Source organism: Strongylocentrotus purpuratus, unplaced genomic scaffold (assembly GCF_000002235.5).
Source record: "Strongylocentrotus purpuratus isolate Spur 01 unplaced genomic scaffold, Spur_5.0 spur5_scaffold_4, whole genome shotgun sequence".
Taxonomy (NCBI): domain Eukaryota; kingdom Metazoa; phylum Echinodermata; class Echinoidea; order Camarodonta; family Strongylocentrotidae; genus Strongylocentrotus; species Strongylocentrotus purpuratus.
The window spans coordinates 6,187,214-6,207,154 of record NW_022145610.1 but is presented as its reverse complement, the minus strand read 5'-3'; the positions used below and the strand labels follow the sequence as shown (position 1 = coordinate 6,207,154).

At 38.6% G+C, this 19,941-nt stretch overlaps 5 protein-coding genes across 5 annotated transcripts; all 5 read right to left on the bottom strand.

Annotated features, from left to right (window-relative positions):
• Positions 1–1,828: 1,828 nt before the first annotated feature.
• Positions 1,829–2,599, bottom strand: LOC592898 (solute carrier family 35 member G1-like). The gene has a single exon (XM_030997984.1). It carries the CDS (start codon positions 2,597–2,599, stop codon positions 1,829–1,831), a length of 771 nt encoding a protein of 256 aa, XP_030853844.1.
• A 3,391-nt stretch (positions 2,600–5,990) lies between these two features.
• Positions 5,991–7,193, bottom strand: LOC100893328 (solute carrier family 35 member G1). The gene has a single exon (XM_011673832.2). The coding sequence runs from the start codon at positions 7,191–7,193 to the stop codon at positions 5,991–5,993; it is 1,203 nt and encodes a 400-aa protein (XP_011672134.1).
• A 5,265-nt stretch (positions 7,194–12,458) lies between these two features.
• Positions 12,459–13,598, bottom strand: LOC100893547 (solute carrier family 35 member G1-like). The gene has a single exon (XM_003730871.3). The coding sequence runs from the start codon at positions 13,596–13,598 to the stop codon at positions 12,459–12,461; it is 1,140 nt and encodes a 379-aa protein (XP_003730919.2).
• A 2,263-nt stretch (positions 13,599–15,861) lies between these two features.
• On the bottom strand, positions 15,862–16,646 carry LOC100893479 (solute carrier family 35 member G1-like). Its single transcript, XM_030998126.1, has one exon. It carries the CDS (start codon positions 16,625–16,627, stop codon positions 15,968–15,970), a length of 660 nt encoding a protein of 219 aa, XP_030853986.1. The 5' UTR covers positions 16,628–16,646; the 3' UTR covers positions 15,862–15,967.
• Positions 16,647–18,635: 1,989 nt separating this feature from the next.
• On the bottom strand, positions 18,636–19,841 carry LOC100893409 (solute carrier family 35 member G1-like). The gene has a single exon (XM_003730869.2). It carries the CDS (start codon positions 19,839–19,841, stop codon positions 18,636–18,638), a length of 1,206 nt encoding a protein of 401 aa, XP_003730917.2.
• Between the last annotated feature and the right edge of the window lie 100 nt (positions 19,842–19,941).

Here is a 19,941-nt window from a genome sequence, read left to right as displayed (position 1 = left end):
ATTTTCTTCGGCAAGGAACGCAATATAATGGGGGATTGACTGTGATGATAATAATGATAATAACAAAATTAGAATAATGTTCAGCTATATATGTTATAAATTCTCTTTGCGCTTTACATACAAATCGATTTCTTACAAATATCATAATGAAAAATAAACCAATAGTCTTCTTAACTTTGTTAAAAGTGTCAACACAAGATTCAGCAAATCTCTCCTTATAGGAAAACACGGAAACATAAAAAGTGCTTTGTACAAAGCAGTTATTTACAGTTATTTATGAAAAAGTTGAATGTAGCGAACAAATAAACATTATTTTGACAAGTACACAGATATTGCAAAGCTCACTTAAGTACACAATGTGCAAATAGAATTATACTTTCCAGTGTAAACACTTATGAAGACTTTGTAAACATAAAATGGGATAAACGCAATAAAGCATGTAAACTGAGGTACTATAAATTATGCAAACCTGCGATGTCTATACCAGGATGACGCGAGAGGGAATTATGGGGGTGTAACCACTAGAGCCATCTATATAAAGAGTATGGACCAACTTGGTTTCACTGGGTCACAACATGGCGTATATTCTTATGTTTTGTGCTTGCCCAACAAAGCAGTAGTCGCCATATTGTGTCCAACTCAACCTGGTTGGCCAAACTCTGTGTATAGATGACTCTGGTAACCACCACTCTTTAAAAAATATTGCAACAGTTAATGGCATAGGCTATGTTTCTTACTGGGTGAAATTTTCTATTTTTCAGGGGAGACATCTGTTGGACAATGTTATAGTCTAACAACCAATGCTTTTCTTTGTCAACAAAACCTCCTTTTTTGTGGTCGTTTTTTGTGTAGGAGAATTTTCTGCAAAAAAACAAAAATTTCTAGATACATTTCACTTTAGAAGTGGGAAGTCTGAAGACCACTTTTACCCTTTTCAGCATCTTTAAAAGTCGTATTACACCCTTTTTTGTATTGTTTTTTTTTCTTCAGGGACATAGGACCCCTGGACATATATAGGTATTATCATGGATGATTGTGGAACCCATCACTCTTTCCTCCCGATCAATGCATTGAAATATATAATATTTAAATATAAGTTCTGATTCTTTCGTTAGCGAGAGGGCAAATATTTCAGAATTCATCTATGCGAACAGGCATTAACAGTGTAAAATATGTCATATTACATTGTAACGATATCATTGTAGAGTAGTGTACAATGGACAGTGAAAGCAAGTCGTATCAAACACAAATATATCAGGGCTATATATATGAAATATATTGAAAGTAAAATTGGATGATAACAAAATAGCGCACTTTGTGCATATTTCTAAACTGTATTTGAATTTGCGGACATAATTTGAAAACCTTCGTAAAGAATTTTGACATGGGAAATATTGATTATAAAACACGTCATGCTCTAAATATGTCCATCGATGTGCAGGTTAGTAAATAAATGTAGTCCAGTTGGTTTATAAAGTTATGATTAAATAAGGTATACTATTTTGTCAGAACTGCAACAATATATTTGCAATGATATTAATATCTATAACTATATTAACATGTTATAGAGGAATGTCAATATATGACCAATGTCTTTCGGGTAAAACAGATTTGAACTGTGGTACAGACAAACGGTTCCTCCAGCAAACTGTATTGCATATTAATGTTGGTAAAACCAGTACCAGTAAATGCACGTTTCACTTAATCTATGATAATATGACGACGTGTTGCCTAATTCGAATGTGATTTCTTTGGAATATAGAATAGGACAATGAAAATGATCTAGAGTTGATTTATCGTAATTCTTTGCCATCGTGTTCAGATCGCATTATGGTGTAGTCACTTGATTCTCTGTTATAGACGCATCATCATCACTGAATCCTTGATCAAGTTCTTCGTCAGGCATCTGCTCTTCAGAAGCTTTGTCCATCGCCTTCTTTTCAGACCACCATTTGCGAAGGGTGATTCCAACGAGACTACCGACGATCAAAAGAGCACCGGTTATTGTGATGCCATTCGGTATGATCTGGAAGAACAGATAGTCGAGGACGAATGTAAAGAGGACGTCGCACGTCCGGATGAGAGACACGATCGTCGCCTTCTCGTATCTCAGCGCCAGAGTGAGAGCAATTTGCGACATGAACTGAAAGGTACCGGTCAGAAGTAGGAGTATACGGTCCCTGCCACATTGAGGGATCACCCACTCACGGAGGGCAGTAGCCAGGACTGCACTAAGTACCATTCCAATCGAGGAGAAATAGATCAAGATAACAACAGGATGGATCCGATACGAGCCAATCTTGCGAAGGGTAATAAAGACAATGCCGACCATGGCCGCCAATATTAGGCAAAATATCGGTCCAAGGATACTTGTGGATGAACTTTCCCCACCGAAGATGAAAGGTGGCTGAATGACCAATATAACTCCCGAGAGTGTTAAGGCGGATAAAATAATGTCCACAGCGGTGCAAGCCTCGTGAAGGAATATGCAACTGAAGAATCCGGTGAAAACTGGCGAACAGTAGATGATCGCTTTAGCGTTACCAATAGGCATGACCTGAAAAGCAAAGAAAGCGAGTGAGGTGCCAATGGATCCCATGATTGCGCGAAAGAGTACGAGGGACAGAGCTTTCCTGGGAAGGAAAACAGTCACCCTCTCTAGGGTGGCCAACGGCAAGCAGAACAACAATTCAACAAACATCTGCGCGAAGACCACTTCATTGGATAAAACTCTACCACTCAGGAGTGCGACTGTTAGTGTGGAAAATGACAAAATCACTGTTGAGAGTAGAGCCAAGGCAACACCTTTATAGCGGTCTATTGAACATGCAGACTCTTTAGAGACTGAATCATTATCTCCGAGATCACTTGTAAACGATTGATTTTCCTTCACGCTTTCACAATCTGGGGGATCTCCGGAATTCAACGATAAATTTTGAGCGGTGATGCTGATATTATCCAGTTCTCCAAACGTCTCATACGCTGCGTTGTTAAAACTTTGAAGGGTACAAGATCCGTCTGCACCTACGCCAGAATCACTACAGGTTCTGTTGCGTGAATGAAAAGTTCTTGAGAGTCTTGACGAAGAACGAAGTCTCAAGATCTCACTTTGACTTCGATTTCTCCCAGCCTGGGTAACTACAGACACATCACCACCGTGTATGTCATCCTGAGTCGAAAGGCCCGACATCTTGATCAAGAATTTGGGGTTTATATCTGTAAAAACAGTAATTGAGTGTGACGATTTATATAATTATATAAAAGATTAATATTTCACTATAATCTGAAAATATGTATCAAAACAAAGCATTGTAGATCTGTAATTATTTTAGAAGTGGGTATGACAATTTACTAAAGCAATACGAACAAATTGGTGATTTTTACATGACTGGCAAAAACGGGAATTTTCAATATAATTGATCAAACTATGGTAAAAGTTCTATTTTTAAGTACCCACATCCACAATGTAATCGGAATACAATCATTGAAACCGCTGAATGTTACATGCAAAGAAAATGTTGATTTACCTCATAGTGATGATCATTATTGATAATCAATATGTGTCAGGATATCAATATTAAATATTAGATGCTTCGATTTCGAAACTCTTTTAACTCAAAATGACCTTAATACAAAACTAAATACTGTCCTTACCTTGAGTATCTGCAGAACTGATCTATAAAGCCTTGTCGTTCCAAATATCTAGATTTGTAATCAAGACTCAGAAATACCCCATCTTACTCTGTTGAGAGAGTCCATCTTTGTTGTTAATAATTGACAATTGAGACGTTTTACAATAAGTGAATGGGTGGGTATGTGCCTTGCGTGTGTGTGTGTGTTTTTTTGTCTGTAATATGGGCTCTATCTTGCTACTCGTTTTTGGTGTGGCCGTTGAAGGTATCAAACTTTGGACTTGCAATGCATACACATCGAGAAAAAAAGAAGAACAACAAATTAAAAGATTGGATGCCAATTATGACGAGGCATTTATGATGTATTGTTTTGTAAGTGTAATTAATGTTATGTTGCAACAGTTAGGCCTACTTATCGCGCTGTTAACATTCGTCCTGTATTATTATCATAACACAATGCTTAATCATAGGTAATACTTCTATTCATGGTATCATACTCTTTCGCTCTCCCTTTGTCACTCTCTACCTCTTTCTTTCTTTTACGGCTCATATTTGAATATGTGATTGTTGCAAATATTTGTGTTTGATGTTTTTTTTAATTTGTTGTAATTAGGGTTAACTTCCAAGTAAAGTCATATACGTAGCGAGTTTCCGTATGATGCATCTTGTACTCATTGCTTTTTATAATGCCCCTCTGTCGTCATTACAGACTTTGACATTAATTATAATTTCTCACATCTTTCATATTTTCTTAACACAGTTTGGTTTACTTAAATTGTTGATATTGTATCGTGTCTATTTTTAAATGATTATTGCGCTCAGTAATATTTTCTGAAGATTATGAGTATATCGTATATGTTTGCTCATAATATTGTGAAATGTAAATATACCGGTCTTATCATGTTGGGGTTTCAATGCTTATCACAAATTTAACGCTTATTATAATCGTTATTTTGCTTTTGTGCAGCTATTTCAGGATATTTCTCCAACCTTCTTCTTTTTTTTTAGGGGAGGGAGGGGGTGCAGGGGGCATTTGAGCGGGGAAGTGCACATAACTCAATTAATTGGAATTAACATTATCGCCGTCGTCACTGTTAGCCGTCGTCATCATCAATACTTCTCATCATAGTATATGGATTCATGATGATACATGTTAATTTACAAGTAATTGAGGTAAATGCTTTTCTCTTTCAAATGCCTCCCCCCCCCCCTCCAACAAAAATGTATACAAAGAAGATGGTTGTGTGAAACTGTTAATCATTTCATCGCAGAAACAACAGTTACGTGAAAAACGTTTTTTAAAGAGACAGGTTGTTCTGTGGGGGAAATATAATGACTTTATTGAAAAATGAAACATTACTCCAATGGAAATTTTCGGGGGGTAATCTTCCTCGGGGGTAATTTTCCGTGGGGTAATTTTCCGGGGGGTTAATTGTCCTTGGGGTGGTTTTTCGGGGGGTAATTTTCCGGGGGTGATTGCCGAGGGGGTAATTGTCCTAGAACCTGTTATCAGCAATACCAGAGATGTCAAGTATTGTTGTCCAAAACGCTACCGTGTCAGCTTTTGGAGATGTTGCTGAGGATGTCTTCATCCTTGCCATGCTGCTCATCTTTATGGTTTCGACTATCCCGCCATTTCTTCAAGGTGATACCAACAAAACTTACGATAATTACAATAATGTAAAGAACGTTTTTTAAGAGACAGGTTGTTCTGTGGGTGAAATATTATGACTTTATTGAAAAATGAAACATTACTCTAATGGAAATTTTCGGGGGGTAATCTTCCTCGGGGGTAGTTGGCGGGGAGAGGGGGGGGGGGGGTTATTGTGCTCGGGGGTAATTGTCCTCGGGGGGGGGGGGGGTGATTGATTGTCCAGTGGGTAATTGTCCTAGAACCGGTTATCAGCAATACCAGAGATTTGAAGTATTATTGTCCAAACGCTACCGTGTCAGCTTTTGGAGATGTTGCTGAGGATGTCTTCATCCTTGCCATGCTGCTCATCTTTATGGTTTCGACTATCCCGCCATTTCTTCAAGGTGATACCAACAAAACTTACGATAATTACAATAATGTAAAGAACGTTTTTTAAGAGACAGGTTGTTCTGTGGGTGAAATATTATGACTTTATTGAAAAATGAAACATTACTCTAATGGAAATTTTCGGGGGGTAATCTTCCTCGGGGGTAGTTGGCGGGGAGAGGGGGGGGGGGGTTATTGTCCTCGGGGGGTAATTGTGCTCGGGGGTAATTGTCCTCGGGGGGGGGGGGGGGTGATTGATTGTCCAGTGGGTAATTGTCCTAGAACCGGTTATCAGCAATACCAGAGATTTGAAGTATTATTGTCCAAACGCTACCGTGTCAGCTTTTGGAGATGTTGCTGAGGCTATCTTCATCCTTTCCATGCTGCTCATTTTTATGGTTTCGACTATCCCGCCATTTATTCAAGGTGATACCAACAAAACTTGCGATAATTACAAAAGCCCCGATCACGGTCAGGTAGTTTGGGATGACGCCAAAGAAGAGATACTCGAGAGTGAATGAGAAGAGGATATCGCTGGAGTGAACGAGTGCAACGGTCGAAGCTCGTTCAGTTTTAAGGGCTAGGTAGATGAGAATCTGGGAGGAGAAGTGAGCTATTCCGTTGCTAAGGAGAATCATGCGATCCCATCCACATCCAGGTAATGACCACTGCTGGAAGATGGAAGTCAGAAATGCCGAGAAGCATGCTCCGTAGATGGAATAGAAAGTGAGCATGGTCAAAGAGGGCATATTATAAGAGCCAAGCTTTCGCATGATGATCAAGATGGATGCGGACATGATAGCACTTATGAGGCTAAGTATGGAACCAAGAACCTTAGCATCAGAAGCTCCTTCGACCGATTCGGCATTTGCGAATAAAAACGATGGCTGTGCGATGAGCAAAACACCACTTAGCGTCAGAAAGGATAAAAGGGTGTCAACAAAAGAGCAAGACTCCCTTAACAGTATCCACCCTAGCAATCCTGCAAAAACGGGGGCGCTGTACTGTATCGATTTTGAGCTAGACACGGGCATGATTTGATAGGTGATGTATATCAAGGATGTGTTGGTTGCGCCGAGGATTGAGCGCAGGAGAAGCAGAAGGTATGCATTGCGGCTGTGTTTGAAAGGAACTCTACGGTAAGCATTCACCGGTAGGCAACATAGAAGCTGAATGGTCATCCGAGAGACCACCATCTGGTTCGGGCCTAATGTTCCTGAGAGGTAAATAACGATCATACCACTGAGGGCCATGATGACCGCAGATGTTAGCGTATACCAGATGCCTATCTGAGGAACCTTGTTTAGACTAGATCTGACATTTCCATTCGTCTGTGTTTCGCTCTCACCCACATCTTTGCTATCCAGACTAGCAGAAGAATCGACGAAACCTTGTGTCTGTGTGGTGATTCCCTTATCTCCACCATCCTCATCACAAGTGACGCAGTCGTCATCATCTTCAAATCCACGATTCTGTATTCCTTGAAGCACCGAATGTTCCGCCCTTGCTATTGTATCTCCGCTCTTGGTTTTCAAAGACATATTTCGTATGGTTTTGAAGTCGGGTAGCTTCGATCATTAACACAAGTTTTCATGTCACAATGTAGTGCAATCGTAGTGAAAGATGAAAATGCAGTGCTAAGGAAAGTCTCATCCACTCCTCATTTGGTGAAAGAAAAGCTTATACAAAATCTCATTCTTTCCACAAATCTTATCAAAGTAATTAAATTATAATTTGGTGAATATCCTTTATCCTAGGCTTCATCTCGATGAATTCCTAACTAGGATTCCTGGCTTATACGTCTGCAATTCGTACGGAAATCACAGAAGTGAACATTATCTCGTTTCATTTGGGATTGTGTGATAACAAATATAGACGTCTGATCTTTTCAGTAGGTTCTTCATCAGGTGACTTGTCAAAATGGTACATGTATCTCGCTATTATCACCTGTAATAGTTTCTTTATCAGAAAAACATAATCCTTTACGCAATGGACTCACGAAAACCAACCTTCGTCTCTAACTTATTAAAGGAGAATGAAACTCAACAAACATATTAGCTGATTATCTTATTCAAACTTATCAGCCAGTTACGAAAACCTTGAAATGACGATTAGAACGGTTACAGGCGGTATTCCGTAAATGCTGAGTTTACGAAAGTAAGTCCCACCAAGAAGTAACTTCTTGGTCCCACGAGGCATGCATTGACCAAACACAAGATTGAGCCGAGGATAGTCGAGTTTGGGATGGGTTCCACCCCTTCTACGTTTTGATAGAGTGCAGGTCTATTATCAAATATTTAACCGATTCCACTACTCAGTTTTACGTACACCCGCATTAATTCCAGAGATAATGTCATTAAACCAGCGCCACCCCCTCCCCCCTGGGAAGAAAAAAAACGTGTAAAAACACGTGAATTTTACCCTTTTTTTGGAGATGGCCCCCCCCCTGGCGCTCAAGTGGGGGGGGGGGGGGGGTGGGGTGCGATTTCTCAAATTTTCGAGGGCCAACAAAAAAAATGTGCTCACTACCCCTCCCCCCCCCCCCCCCGCCTGGTGTTAATAAATGTGTTTAATGTACAAGACATGTACATGCATGTATCGATGAATAGGACACTACACTCGGTACAGTTTTTGTTTGTCGTATGATATGTTTATTTCTAGATAGATAAAATTTAAACATAGAGAATTAAGATTGCCCGTATTCCGTATGGGCTATACCCCCCTTTAAAAAAAATTATACCCTGGTTGTAACTAAAAATGATAGAGTAGAGAAAGAGAGGGCGGGGATTTTAACTGAAGAGAAAGGTAGAGAGCCCACATAAATTAAGGGAGAGAGACTTATGCAAGTTTGAAGTGTGTTAACTATATATAAATGCGTTTAATGTACATTTAGAACTACATGTACATGTATAATTATATCGATGAATAGTACACTACACTCGGTACAGTTTTTGTTTATCGGATGAAATGATCATGTATAGTAGTAGTAGTATGGTATTTATTCATCAACATATCGCAGCCAATGGCTGAATTGCATGCATGATTTACAGAGATTTTATTTAAAAAATATTTTAAAAAAACATCATATTTACAGTTCGTTATTTAACAATAATTCAAAGACAATAACCTCAATTAAACTAATAAAGGGAAGACAGAAATAAAGCAAATATGGAGCGGGGAGATAAGGAAAGAAGAAAAGGAATGTTGAGGGAGAGGGAGTGGAGAGAGAGAAGGGGAGAAGAGAAGGGAGTGTGAGGGAGAGAGAGAGGGAGCGAGAGAGATAGAGAGAGAGTGAGAGAAGAACAAAGAGAGAGAGAGAGAGAGAGAGGAACACAAACACAGAGCTGGTATAATATAAAAAAAAAATTGAAAATGTAATTGAAAATGTAATTGAAAATAGTTATTTCATTCACATAAGTGGGAAGGAATTGATTTGTAAAAAGTTATTTTGAGGCAAGAGTAAATACATTTCCACAAACACAGAGCTGGTATAATATAAAACAAATTAAAAATGTAATTGAAAAGTTATTTTATCCAAGTTAATGGGAATGCACTTCAGAATGATTGATTTAAAGAAAAGAATTTTGAGGCAAGAATAAATAGATAAGTATATTTCTAGATAAATAAAAGATAAATATGATAATGAGATCTAACTCAAACAAGTTGAGATACAAGTTTTTAGACGCTAATTGTATACTTTGGTGCCAATTTGGCCCCTCTTTGCTTTAGAATAAAAAATTAATCACAAATGAAAATGTACAAACCAAGATACTACTACCCCCCCCCCCCGTCGGCAATTTCCAAACAGCGTTTAATTTAGATTTTATAGTTATATAAATAGATATTTAAGAGAACGAAATATGAATTAATATTTATATTACCCTTGATTTAAATACAGAGAAAGACATTTTACGTTCATAGGTAGCTGATTCCAAGATTTAATGTCTTTATAACATAAGCTCCTTTTATTGAAATTCATATGTGGTTTTGGCAGTTTAAGGTTTTATGAGCATTTTTCAAGCTATAATGATATTCTGTAATAACAAAGTACTTTCTAAACTCACCAAATATCATTTTATGCACTATTTATACAAAACACATAAAACATGGTTATGTCTCCCTCTTGATAGATTGTCCTATTCTGTAGCTTTTGCAAACTTTCTAAACTTCCTTTTCCGGCATTCCCCCAAATTGCACTATGCAGTAATCAAACTTACATTGAATTACTGATTTATAAAATATTAGTGCAGTTTGTTGTGTAACATATGGTCTAAGTCTTTTCAACAAAATCTTTAAATACCTTCTTACTTAAATATTCAATATGTTTACCCCAATCCAAATGTTCATCAATAACTATTCCAAGAAACTGACAGTGGGTTACACGTTTGAGAGGAACATTTTGTATGTAAACATCTGGTACTATTATATTTTATAGCTGTTTCTTCGTTCCAATACAAAGTAATTCACATTTTGGCACATTTAAAGCAAGTCTGTTCCTTTTTAACCAAATATCAATAAGTTATAAGTCTGAACTTAATGATTCGGTTTGATGATTTGCACTTGCGTAATATAGACACGTATCATCAGCATATAAAGAAATTGTACATGTTTCAGACATAAAGGCCGTTGAAGGTATCAGACTTTGGACTTGCATACACATCGAGAAAAAAAGAAGAACAACAAATTAAAAGATTGGATGCCAATTATGACGAGGCATTTATGATGTATTGTTTTGTAAGTTCAATTAATGTTATGTTGCAACATTTAGGCCTACTTATCGCGCTGTTAACATTCGTCCTGTATTATTATCATAACACAATGCTTGATCATAGGTAATACTTCTATTCATGGTATCATACTCTTTTGCTCTCCCTTTGTCCCTCTCTACCTCTCTCTTTATTGTACGGCTTATATTTGATTTTGTGATTGTTGCAAATATTTGTGTTTGATGTTTTTTTAATAAATTTGTTGTAATTAGGGTTAACTTCCAAGTAAAGTCATATACGTAGCGAGTTTCCGTATGATGCATCTTGTACTCATTGCTTTTTATAATGCCCCTCTGTCGTCATTACAGACTTTGATATTAATTATAATTTCTCACATCTTTCACGACATTTTCTCTTTTTCTTAACACAGTTACATTGGTTGGTTTACATAAATTGTTGATATTGTATCGTGTCTATTTTAAAAGGATTATTTCGCTCAGTAATATTTTCTGAAGATTATGAGTATATTGTAACTGTTTGCTCATAATATTGTGAAATGTAAATATACCAGACATATCATGTCGGGGTTTCAATGCTTATTACAAATGTAACGCTTATTATAATCATTATTTTGCTTTTTTGCAGCTATTTCAGGAGATGTGTCCAACCTTCTTCTTCTTCTTCTTCTTTTTTGTTGGGGGGGGGGGGGGGGAGGGCAGGAGGCATTTGAGCAGGGAAAGGCACATAACTCAATTAATTGAAATGAAAATTTTAATACATTTATATTTATGTTTAATTTTCATAAAAACCTGTTACCGTCTGTTTTTAATAATATGTTCCAAACAATTTCTTCTATTCACAATTACCCCACTCGTCAACGTCTAAATTTACATCACCCACTCTGTCGTTCAACTTCACTGTATAATTCTATATCATTTGTTGGGGTACGGGAATGGAATTCCTTAAATCATGACCTAAGATCCAGTTCTACAATTACCAGATTTAAATCAATGTATAAAAAAGTATTTTTCAATCCATGGTTGAGTAGGTACCTCTCTTTCCCATCTTTTTCTACTTTTATCTCTTTCTGCCCTATTTTTCGCTTCCTTCTATTCTTTCTCTGTAACCTTCTTTATGGACGTGTGCGTACTTGTATTATTTAAGTCCTCTAATTTTTTTTGTTAACTTATGTGCAATATCTTGTTATTGTTTGTTAGCAGGGCCCCGATTACAAGCAGATTTCTGTTTTTTAGGGTTCCTAACCATTATATTGTATATTGTATATTGTATTTTCATTGTAAATTGTTTTTTTTATACTGGTTGAATAAATGAAATGAAATGAAAAAAAAACGGTATCACCATTATCGTTGTTGTCGTCACTGTAAGCCGTCGTCATCATCAATACCTGTCATCATAGTATATGGATTCATGATGATAAATGTTACTTTCAAGTAATTGAGGTAAATCCTTTTCTATTTCAAATGCCCCTCCCCCCTCTCCAACAAAAAAGTATACAAAGAAGCTGGTTGTGTTAAACTGTTAAACTAATTTCATCACAAAAACAACAGTTACGTAAAGAGCGTTTTTTGAGAGATATTCTGTGGGGGAAATATAATGACTTTATTGAAAAATAAAACATTACTCTAATGGAAATTCAAATGAACAACACAAATTATCAACATTCAAGATATTTAGTCAACATTTTTTTTTTAATTTCTCATTCTTTTTAAAATAATTTATCGCTCATTTTTTCTCCCTCTCTGCATATTTCTGCCACCCATTCAACCTGTTTCCCATTCACTATAAACATGGAAATCTGAGTTTACTCACCTGTAATATAAGATGACGATATCAAAGAGTGTAAGATAGTAAAAGGTTGAATATATACATCATGTTAACAGTATTAATTGGATGGTCATTTACACACAAATAATCCTATACAGTTAGGAATGTCGCTACATTAAGGTTCTTATAATTTGGCGAATATAGGGTTATCAGTTATAAGATTTGAAGTATTAGTGTCCAAACGCTACTGTGTCATCTTTAGGAGATGTCGCTGAGGCTGTCTTCATCCTTGCCACGCTGCTCATCTTTATGGTTTCAATTTTCCCTCCATTTCTTCAAGGTGATACCAACAAAACTTGCGATGATTAAAAAAGCCCCGATCACCGTCAGGTAGTTTGGGATGACACCAAAGAAGAGATACTCGAGAGTGAATGAGAAGAGGATATCAGAGGAGTGAACGAGGGCAACGGTCGAAGCTCGTTCAGTTTGAAGGGCTAAGTAAATGAGAATCTGGGAGGAGAAGTGAGCTATTCCGTCGCTAAGGAGAATCATGCGATCCCATCCACATCCAGGTAATGACCACTGCTGACAGATGGAAGTCAGAAATATCGAGAAGCATGCTCCGTAGATGGAAAAGAAAGTGAGCATGGTCAACGAGGGCATATTGTAAGAGCCAAGCTTTCGCATGATGATGAAGATGGATGCGGAGAGGATAGCACTTATGAGGCTCAATGTTGAACCAAGAACCATATCATCAGAAGCCCCTTCGACCGATTCGGCATTTGCGAATAAAAACGATGGCTGTGCGATGAGTAAAACACCACTTAGCGTCAGAAAAGATAAAAGGGTGTCAACAAAAGAGCAAGACTCCCTTAACAGTAGCCACCCTAGCAGTCCTGCAAAAACGGGGGCGCTGTACTCTATCGATTTTGAGCTGGACACGGGCATGATTTGATAGGTGATGACTATCAAAGATATGTTGGTTGCGCCGAGGATTGAGCGCAGGAGAAGCAGAAGGTATGCATTGCGGCTGTGTTTGAAAGGAACTCTACGGTAAGCATTCACCGGTAGGCAACATAGAAGCTGAATGGTCATTCGAGAGAACACCATCTGGTTCGGTCCTAATGTTCCTGAGATGTGAATAACGATCATACCACTGAGGGCCATGATGACCGCAGATGTTAGCGTATACCAGATGCCTATCTGAGGAACCTTGTATCGACTAGATCTGACATTTCCATTCGTCTGTGTTTCGCTCCCACCTACATCATTGCTATCCAGACTGGCAGAAGAATCGACGAAACCTTGTCTCGGTGTGATGATTTCCTTATCTCCACCATCCTCAACACAAGTGATGCAGTCGTCATCGTCTTCAAATCCACGAGTCCGTATTCCCTGAAGCACTGAATATTCTGCCCGTGCTACTGTATCTCCGCCCTTGGTTTTCGAAGACATATTTCATATGGTTTTGATGTCAGGTAGCTTCGATGATTAACACAAATTGTCATGTCACACTTAGTGCAATCGTAGTGAAAGTTGAAAATGCAGTGCTAAGGAAAGTCTCATGCACTCCTCCTTTGGTGAAAGAAATGCTTTAAACAAATCTCATTCTTTCCACAAATCTTATCTAAGTAATTAAAATATAATTTGGTGAATATCCTTTATCCTAATCTTCATCTCGATGAATTCATAACTAGGAGACCTGGCTATACGTCTGCAATTCGTAGGGAATTTACAGAAGTGATCATTATCTCGTTTTATTTGGGATTGTGTGTTTAAAAAATATCGACGTCTGATCTTTTCAGTAGGAGTTTCATCAGATGACTTGTCAAAATGGTATCTTGCTGATACCACCTGTAATAGAATCTTTATCAGACCAATCCTTTACGCACTGGACTCACGAAAAATACCATTGTCTCTAACTTATTCAAGGAGAATGAAACTCAACAAACATAATTATTAGCTGATTAGGAGGCGCGATAGCTCAGTCGGTAGAGCAGTGGTCTCGTAATGCGCCCCCCCCCCCCCACCACTTCGTGATCGGAGGAATACCATGCGTGTTACCAACATGTCTGGTAAAGGGGTACTTTTCACGCACCAAAGTCTGGCTCGTAGTACACAAAAGCCCGTTTAACACAGGTGTTTTCAAAAGGAGGGAACATGCATAAGGCGTACCCTAAATAACACTGAGTGGGGGGGGGGGGGCGGGGCGATGCGCTAGTGCCCTTTGGTAAGGCATTACTCCTCATTACCAGGTCCCTCGGAGAGGACCTAAAGCCGCCAGCCGTCTTGTTGCTTACTTACGCAGTTATGCTTTCTTAGCAGTCAGGTAAAAATAACCACCACCATCTTATTTAAACTTGTCAGTCAGTTACGAACACCTTGAAAGTATTTGTATTTGATTATCTAGCTAGGAAAACAATATCGCCACACTTTACTGTTTCCATACACGTTTGCTACAATGTAGGACACTTCACTTGTGAATAGCAATCATATAACAATGACCTCCTAATAATAGATAATTTCGGTAATGCATTCATTCGAGTGGATATTCTGTCATCAAATATTGTGACAACATATTTGCTCAGCTGTTTGAAACGGATTATCAGCTAACGTTTGTTTTCGTTTTATTTTTTCTTGTATGAACCAAACGACTAATACTCATGTCTTGATTTTTTTTAGTTCAATGACCTTCTAAACCACAGCTAATCTGAATACTGCAAATAATCTTTATAAGGCTCCAGCAGTTTTCTGGTATGTACAAATTTCGTATTGATTATACAGAAACATAGTTTTGACACGATTTCAGGAATATTTTTGTTGGAAATGTAATTAGAGATTCATGGAAGCTTCGACCCTTTGACAAGTGATTTCATTATAGAAGGAAATTTAGTCATAACCAAGTAAAATCGATACATCATACCAACATATATACTCAACAGGAACAAAAATCATTATAAAGAATTGATTACGTAAAACTACATAAGAGGCAAATAGTGTTTGACAAACTTTATACATGTTCCTCTCGTTCTCATGAGAAACGATTGCAAGGACTACCGAGAAATCAACTCAAAACACACAGTGGGTGTGTAAGTGTGGGTGTCTACATGTTTGTGTTGTTAGGTACTTTAGAGATAAAGACAAGGATAGAGAGAGAGAGAGAGAGAGAGGGAGAGATAGAGAGAAAGAGAGAGAGAGGGAGAGAGACGGAGGGGGTGGGGTAGAGAGAGGAGGGGTGAGACAATGTCTATTACGTCTATGACATGATGTATCTGATGTATATAACATTTCAAAATAAAAATCTTGCCCATGACTTGAGTGAACTTTTCATAAAAACCTTGTGTCAATAATTTATTCAATTTATGATTTATCATGCATTAGCATTTGCTTTGATCACGTGCATGGCACATGGACACATACACATGGAAACATACAAACATAGCGAATAATTTAGAATGAAATAAATGTGTCTAAGTGTTTCTAAGTTATTTACAGTAATATGATGAACAAGTAAAATACATTATGAGTGAGATAACATTGCACTACACTGCACTATACTGTAGTTCTTTAGGATTTATGTTTTTAAACAATAGTATCAAGATAATGTATCCAATCTTTATGAAGACTTTAATACCCCCCCCCCCCCCCGAAAAACGGATGCATCAATTTTACCGTCTTTAGACCAGTGGCATCGGTTATATCAAGAGTTTCACGGCACGTTGTATTTGTTCAAATTTCCACGATATTTTTATTTTGTTATCAAGAATATGTTAGCCATGTTATGTTACAAACGTGAAACTTATGAGGACAAGTATAAAAGAAATTCAAGGATCATCATCTTCTGAAATGGGTTCTTTATTACGTCCCTTTTTCACAGTGAGTCCTACAAGGCTAGCCATGATCACGAAAGCGCCAACTATGGTCAGGGCATTGGGACGGATGTCAAAGATCAAGAATTCCAGGATGAACGAGAAGATGATATCGCTGGAACGGATCAACCCTACCGTTGAGGCTCGTTCTGTTTTTAGGGCTATGTACTCCATAAATTGGACACTCAAGAGGAGGATGCCATTACCGATTAACGTAAAACGGTCTAACCCGCATTGAGGTATTGTCCACTGCCCAAAGATGGTTGTCAACGCTCCTGAGAAGATCATCCCTACGATGGAGTAGACGATTAGAACGGTTACAGGCGGTATTCCGTAAATGCTGAGTTTACGGAGGATGACGAAAGTAAGTCCCACAAGGCATGCATTGACTAAACACAAGATTGAGCCGAGGATAGTCGAGTCTGGGATGGGTTCCACCCCTTCTACGTTTTGAAAGACGAATGGAGGCTGAACTACAAGAATGACCCCGCCGAAGGATACGAATGACAGAAAGGTGTCGACGAACGAGCAAGATTCCTTGAGCAGAAGCCACCCAAGGAAAGCGGCGAAGATGGGAGCTGTGTATTGTATGGCCTTGGCTGTGGATATTGGCATAATCTGGTAAATGAAGAAGAACAGGGTTGAATTAAATGCTCCTATCGCGCAACGTGCGAAGAGTAGAAGATAGGCCTTTGCTGAGTACCGAAAATGGATTTTTTGACGGACAGCCAAAGGAAGGCATGCAAGAAACTGAATGCCCATGCGGATAAAGTTGATTTCGTTGGGACTGATCGACCCTTTGAGAGATGCAACACCAACAGAAGACAGTGACGTGGTAAAGGCACATATAAAGCAATACAACACGGCCTGATGCTTCACAAGAAACGTGGCACAAAGGATATAATATATCTTCCTCTTTCTCTCACCTTTCGACAAGTCTATGCCACTTTCGTTGTCATAGGAACTTTGTATTTCAGATGAACTACCTGTATGATCAAGGCTACTAGTACAGCTATCAATTTTGGGAGCGTCTTCACGTTCGTAAGCCAAGTTGGCAACGCCATTGTCCTTAGAATGGTCAACCTTGTCGAATAAAGTCCTCTTTCTGATGTCGTCTCCTGTATTCATCGTGCAGGTCTATTCTCAACCATTTAACCGATTCCACTATTCAGTGTTACGTTAAACCCGCACTAATTCCAGAGAAAATGTCATTGAACAAGATTCAAATTCTTAATCACGCGTGCGCCATTGCGGTCAAAGGCCTGTTTGAGTTAGATTTCATAATCACATTTATCTTTTTTCTATTTAGAAATAAACATGATCATATCATACGACAAACAAAAACTGTACCGAGTGTAGTGTACTATTCATCGATACATGCATGTACATGTAGTTCTATATGTACATTAAACACATTTATATATAGTTAACACACTTTAAACTTGTATAAGTCTCTCTTGCTTCCCCTTTCCCTTGATTTCTCTGTGGGCTCTTTACTTTTCTCTTCAGTTAAAATCCCCTGCCCTCTCTTTCTCTACTTTATCGTTCTTAGTTACAACCAGGGTGGCAGTAATCATTCTCATAGAAGTCACTTTTACCATTGCACCATAACCTATTTTTTGCGGAAATGCATTTACTTAAATCTTGCAAATTCGAAATTATCAGAGAAAAACAATGATAGATCGTAATGAACATCATGTATAAATATATGTTATTTGTAATGTTAGCGAAATGATACAGGCATTGTCTTTAGTCACATCAAACGACATGAATAAATTATGTCATGCCTCTAGGCACGTTTCATGATCAAAGTCACATAGCGGTCATGAGTTTCTCCACAACTGAAAGGTAATTATTATTATGCAAAGAAGTTCAGCGATCCTACAACAACTACCTCATCGACTATAGCACACTGCCGGACAACCGGACCCTGATAACTATTCTTGAGGACAATTACCCCTAGGAAATTAACCCCAGACAACTACCTCTAGAGCAATTAACCCCTTTCTGACATGTATCCTTTAATTTGACTATCCCATAGTTCTGACGTAACGGGGTTATCTTTCAAAGAGGTTGTAGTTGTCTTGGGAGTAGTCTTCGAAGTTGGTTATCCGGGAATAGTTGTCCAGGGGTCGTCCTGATAGACTAAAGCCTAACTCAGATATGAAGCCGTAAGACCCTGGTGTATTTCTTTCTTCTCATGATGACGTAATAGTGTGCGATATGCTTCATTCTTCGGTATCTTTTGAAACAGAGCTACATGAATACGAGTATCACAGGTGAAAACCCGTGACGGGTATTGTTTGGCGGCGGTTTATACCACGTCACATCTGAACGAGCAGTAAGAATTCGTCACTGCTTATGGTAAGCCTTCACTGGAGGATGGTGATGCGATTCGTCTTTATCAGAAAGTATTGGTGGTTTACGCCATCGGTGCTTTTAATTTCTTTTAATGTATGTCTGGTTTCAATGTCATTTAAAGTAGGTTGCAAAATCATGTCGTAACAGATGAAACGCCATCGAATGCAATAAAACTAATGACAATTCTAGTTTATTCAGTAGAATCAGATATGTACATTATTTTGATTATCATGGTTTAAGACATTAGTATAGATAATAATATTCAGGATTTGATTTTATTTTCATCAGTACTGTTTTTCTGATCCCTTATACTAGCTGTCCTGGTTGTGTTTGTTTCACCTTCCCCTTCGTGGTAATCTTCAGACTCCTTTTCCCTGGTACACAGTTTCTTAACTGTGAGTCCAACTAAGCTAGCCATTATGACCAAAGCCCCAATCACCGTCAAAAAGTTAGGTACAACACCGAAGATGGCAAATTCTAGGGCAAACGAGAATATGACATCACTCGAAAGGACCAGGCCAACTGTCGAAGCTCGCTCAATCTTGAGGGCAAGGTACTCCAAGGCTTGTGTCATCACCAGGAGGATACCGTTTCCTATCAAGGCGAATCGGTCCAGCCCGCATCCCGGAACTGTCCATTGACGGAGTGCGGTTGTCATAGTTGCCGAGATGATCATTCCAACGATGGAGTAGATGGTTAGAATGGTAATTGCGGGCATTCTGTAAGTGCTCAGTTTACGCAACACGATGAACGTAAGTGCTGATAAAAACGCAGATAGCAAACTTAAGATGGAACCAAGTACACCCGCTTCGGAAACTGTTTCCACCGATTCCACGTTTTCGAAAAGAAACGGTGGTTGTGCTACAAGGATGACCCCACCGAGAGTCACAAATGACAGTATGGTTTCAACGAAAGAGCAAGATTCCTTGAGAAGTATACACCCGAGCAGTCCGGCGAATATAGGTGCACTGTACTGTATTGCTTTGGCGTTGGCCACTGGTATAATTTGATAGATGAAGAAAATTAGGGTCGAGTTGAAGGCTCCAATAACACAGCGCATCAGCAGGAGAAAATATGCACTTCCGGAGTATCGAAAATGGATTCTCTGGTTGACAGCGACGGGGAGGCAGGCGAGGAGCTGGATGAACATCCGAATGAAATTGATCTCATTGGGATCAATCGAACCAGAGAGAGAAGCAGCAGCCATTGCAGCAAGAGCCGTGATCAAGGCGCATATAAGGGCATACAACACAGCCCTTTGTTTCGAAATAACCTTGATAAAGGACTCGTGAACCATTGTCTTTTTTATCTTCTTCTGCCCGTCCAATTCATCTTCTTCACTAACGAAACCTAGCTCTTGTGGCGAACCCTTCACATCATCACAGATTTGAGTACATATTTCGTCATCTCGATAAGCACTATTATTTTCACCCATTTCTTGAGAATGAACCTCAAATGTTTCAGCCATATTAGTGGTCGAATCTTATCCGACTTCAGAACAAGGATTCAACTAATCCACAAGATATTCGTTTAGGTAATTTTTTGAATAAAGACATTTGCGTTCAGTT

Coding starts and splice junctions, on each gene's coding strand:
- LOC100893479 (XM_030998126.1), bottom strand. CDS start 16,627: ATGCCAATATCCACAGCCAAGGCCATACAATACACAGCTCCCATCTTC.
- LOC100893547 (XM_003730871.3), bottom strand. CDS start 13,598: ATGTCTTCGAAAACCAAGGGCGGAGATACAGTAGCACGGGCAGAATAT.
- LOC100893328 (XM_011673832.2), bottom strand. CDS start 7,193: ATGTCTTTGAAAACCAAGAGCGGAGATACAATAGCAAGGGCGGAACAT.
- LOC592898 (XM_030997984.1), bottom strand. CDS start 2,599: ATGGGATCCATTGGCACCTCACTCGCTTTCTTTGCTTTTCAGGTCATG.
- LOC100893409 (XM_003730869.2), bottom strand. CDS start 19,841: ATGGCTGAAACATTTGAGGTTCATTCTCAAGAAATGGGTGAAAATAAT.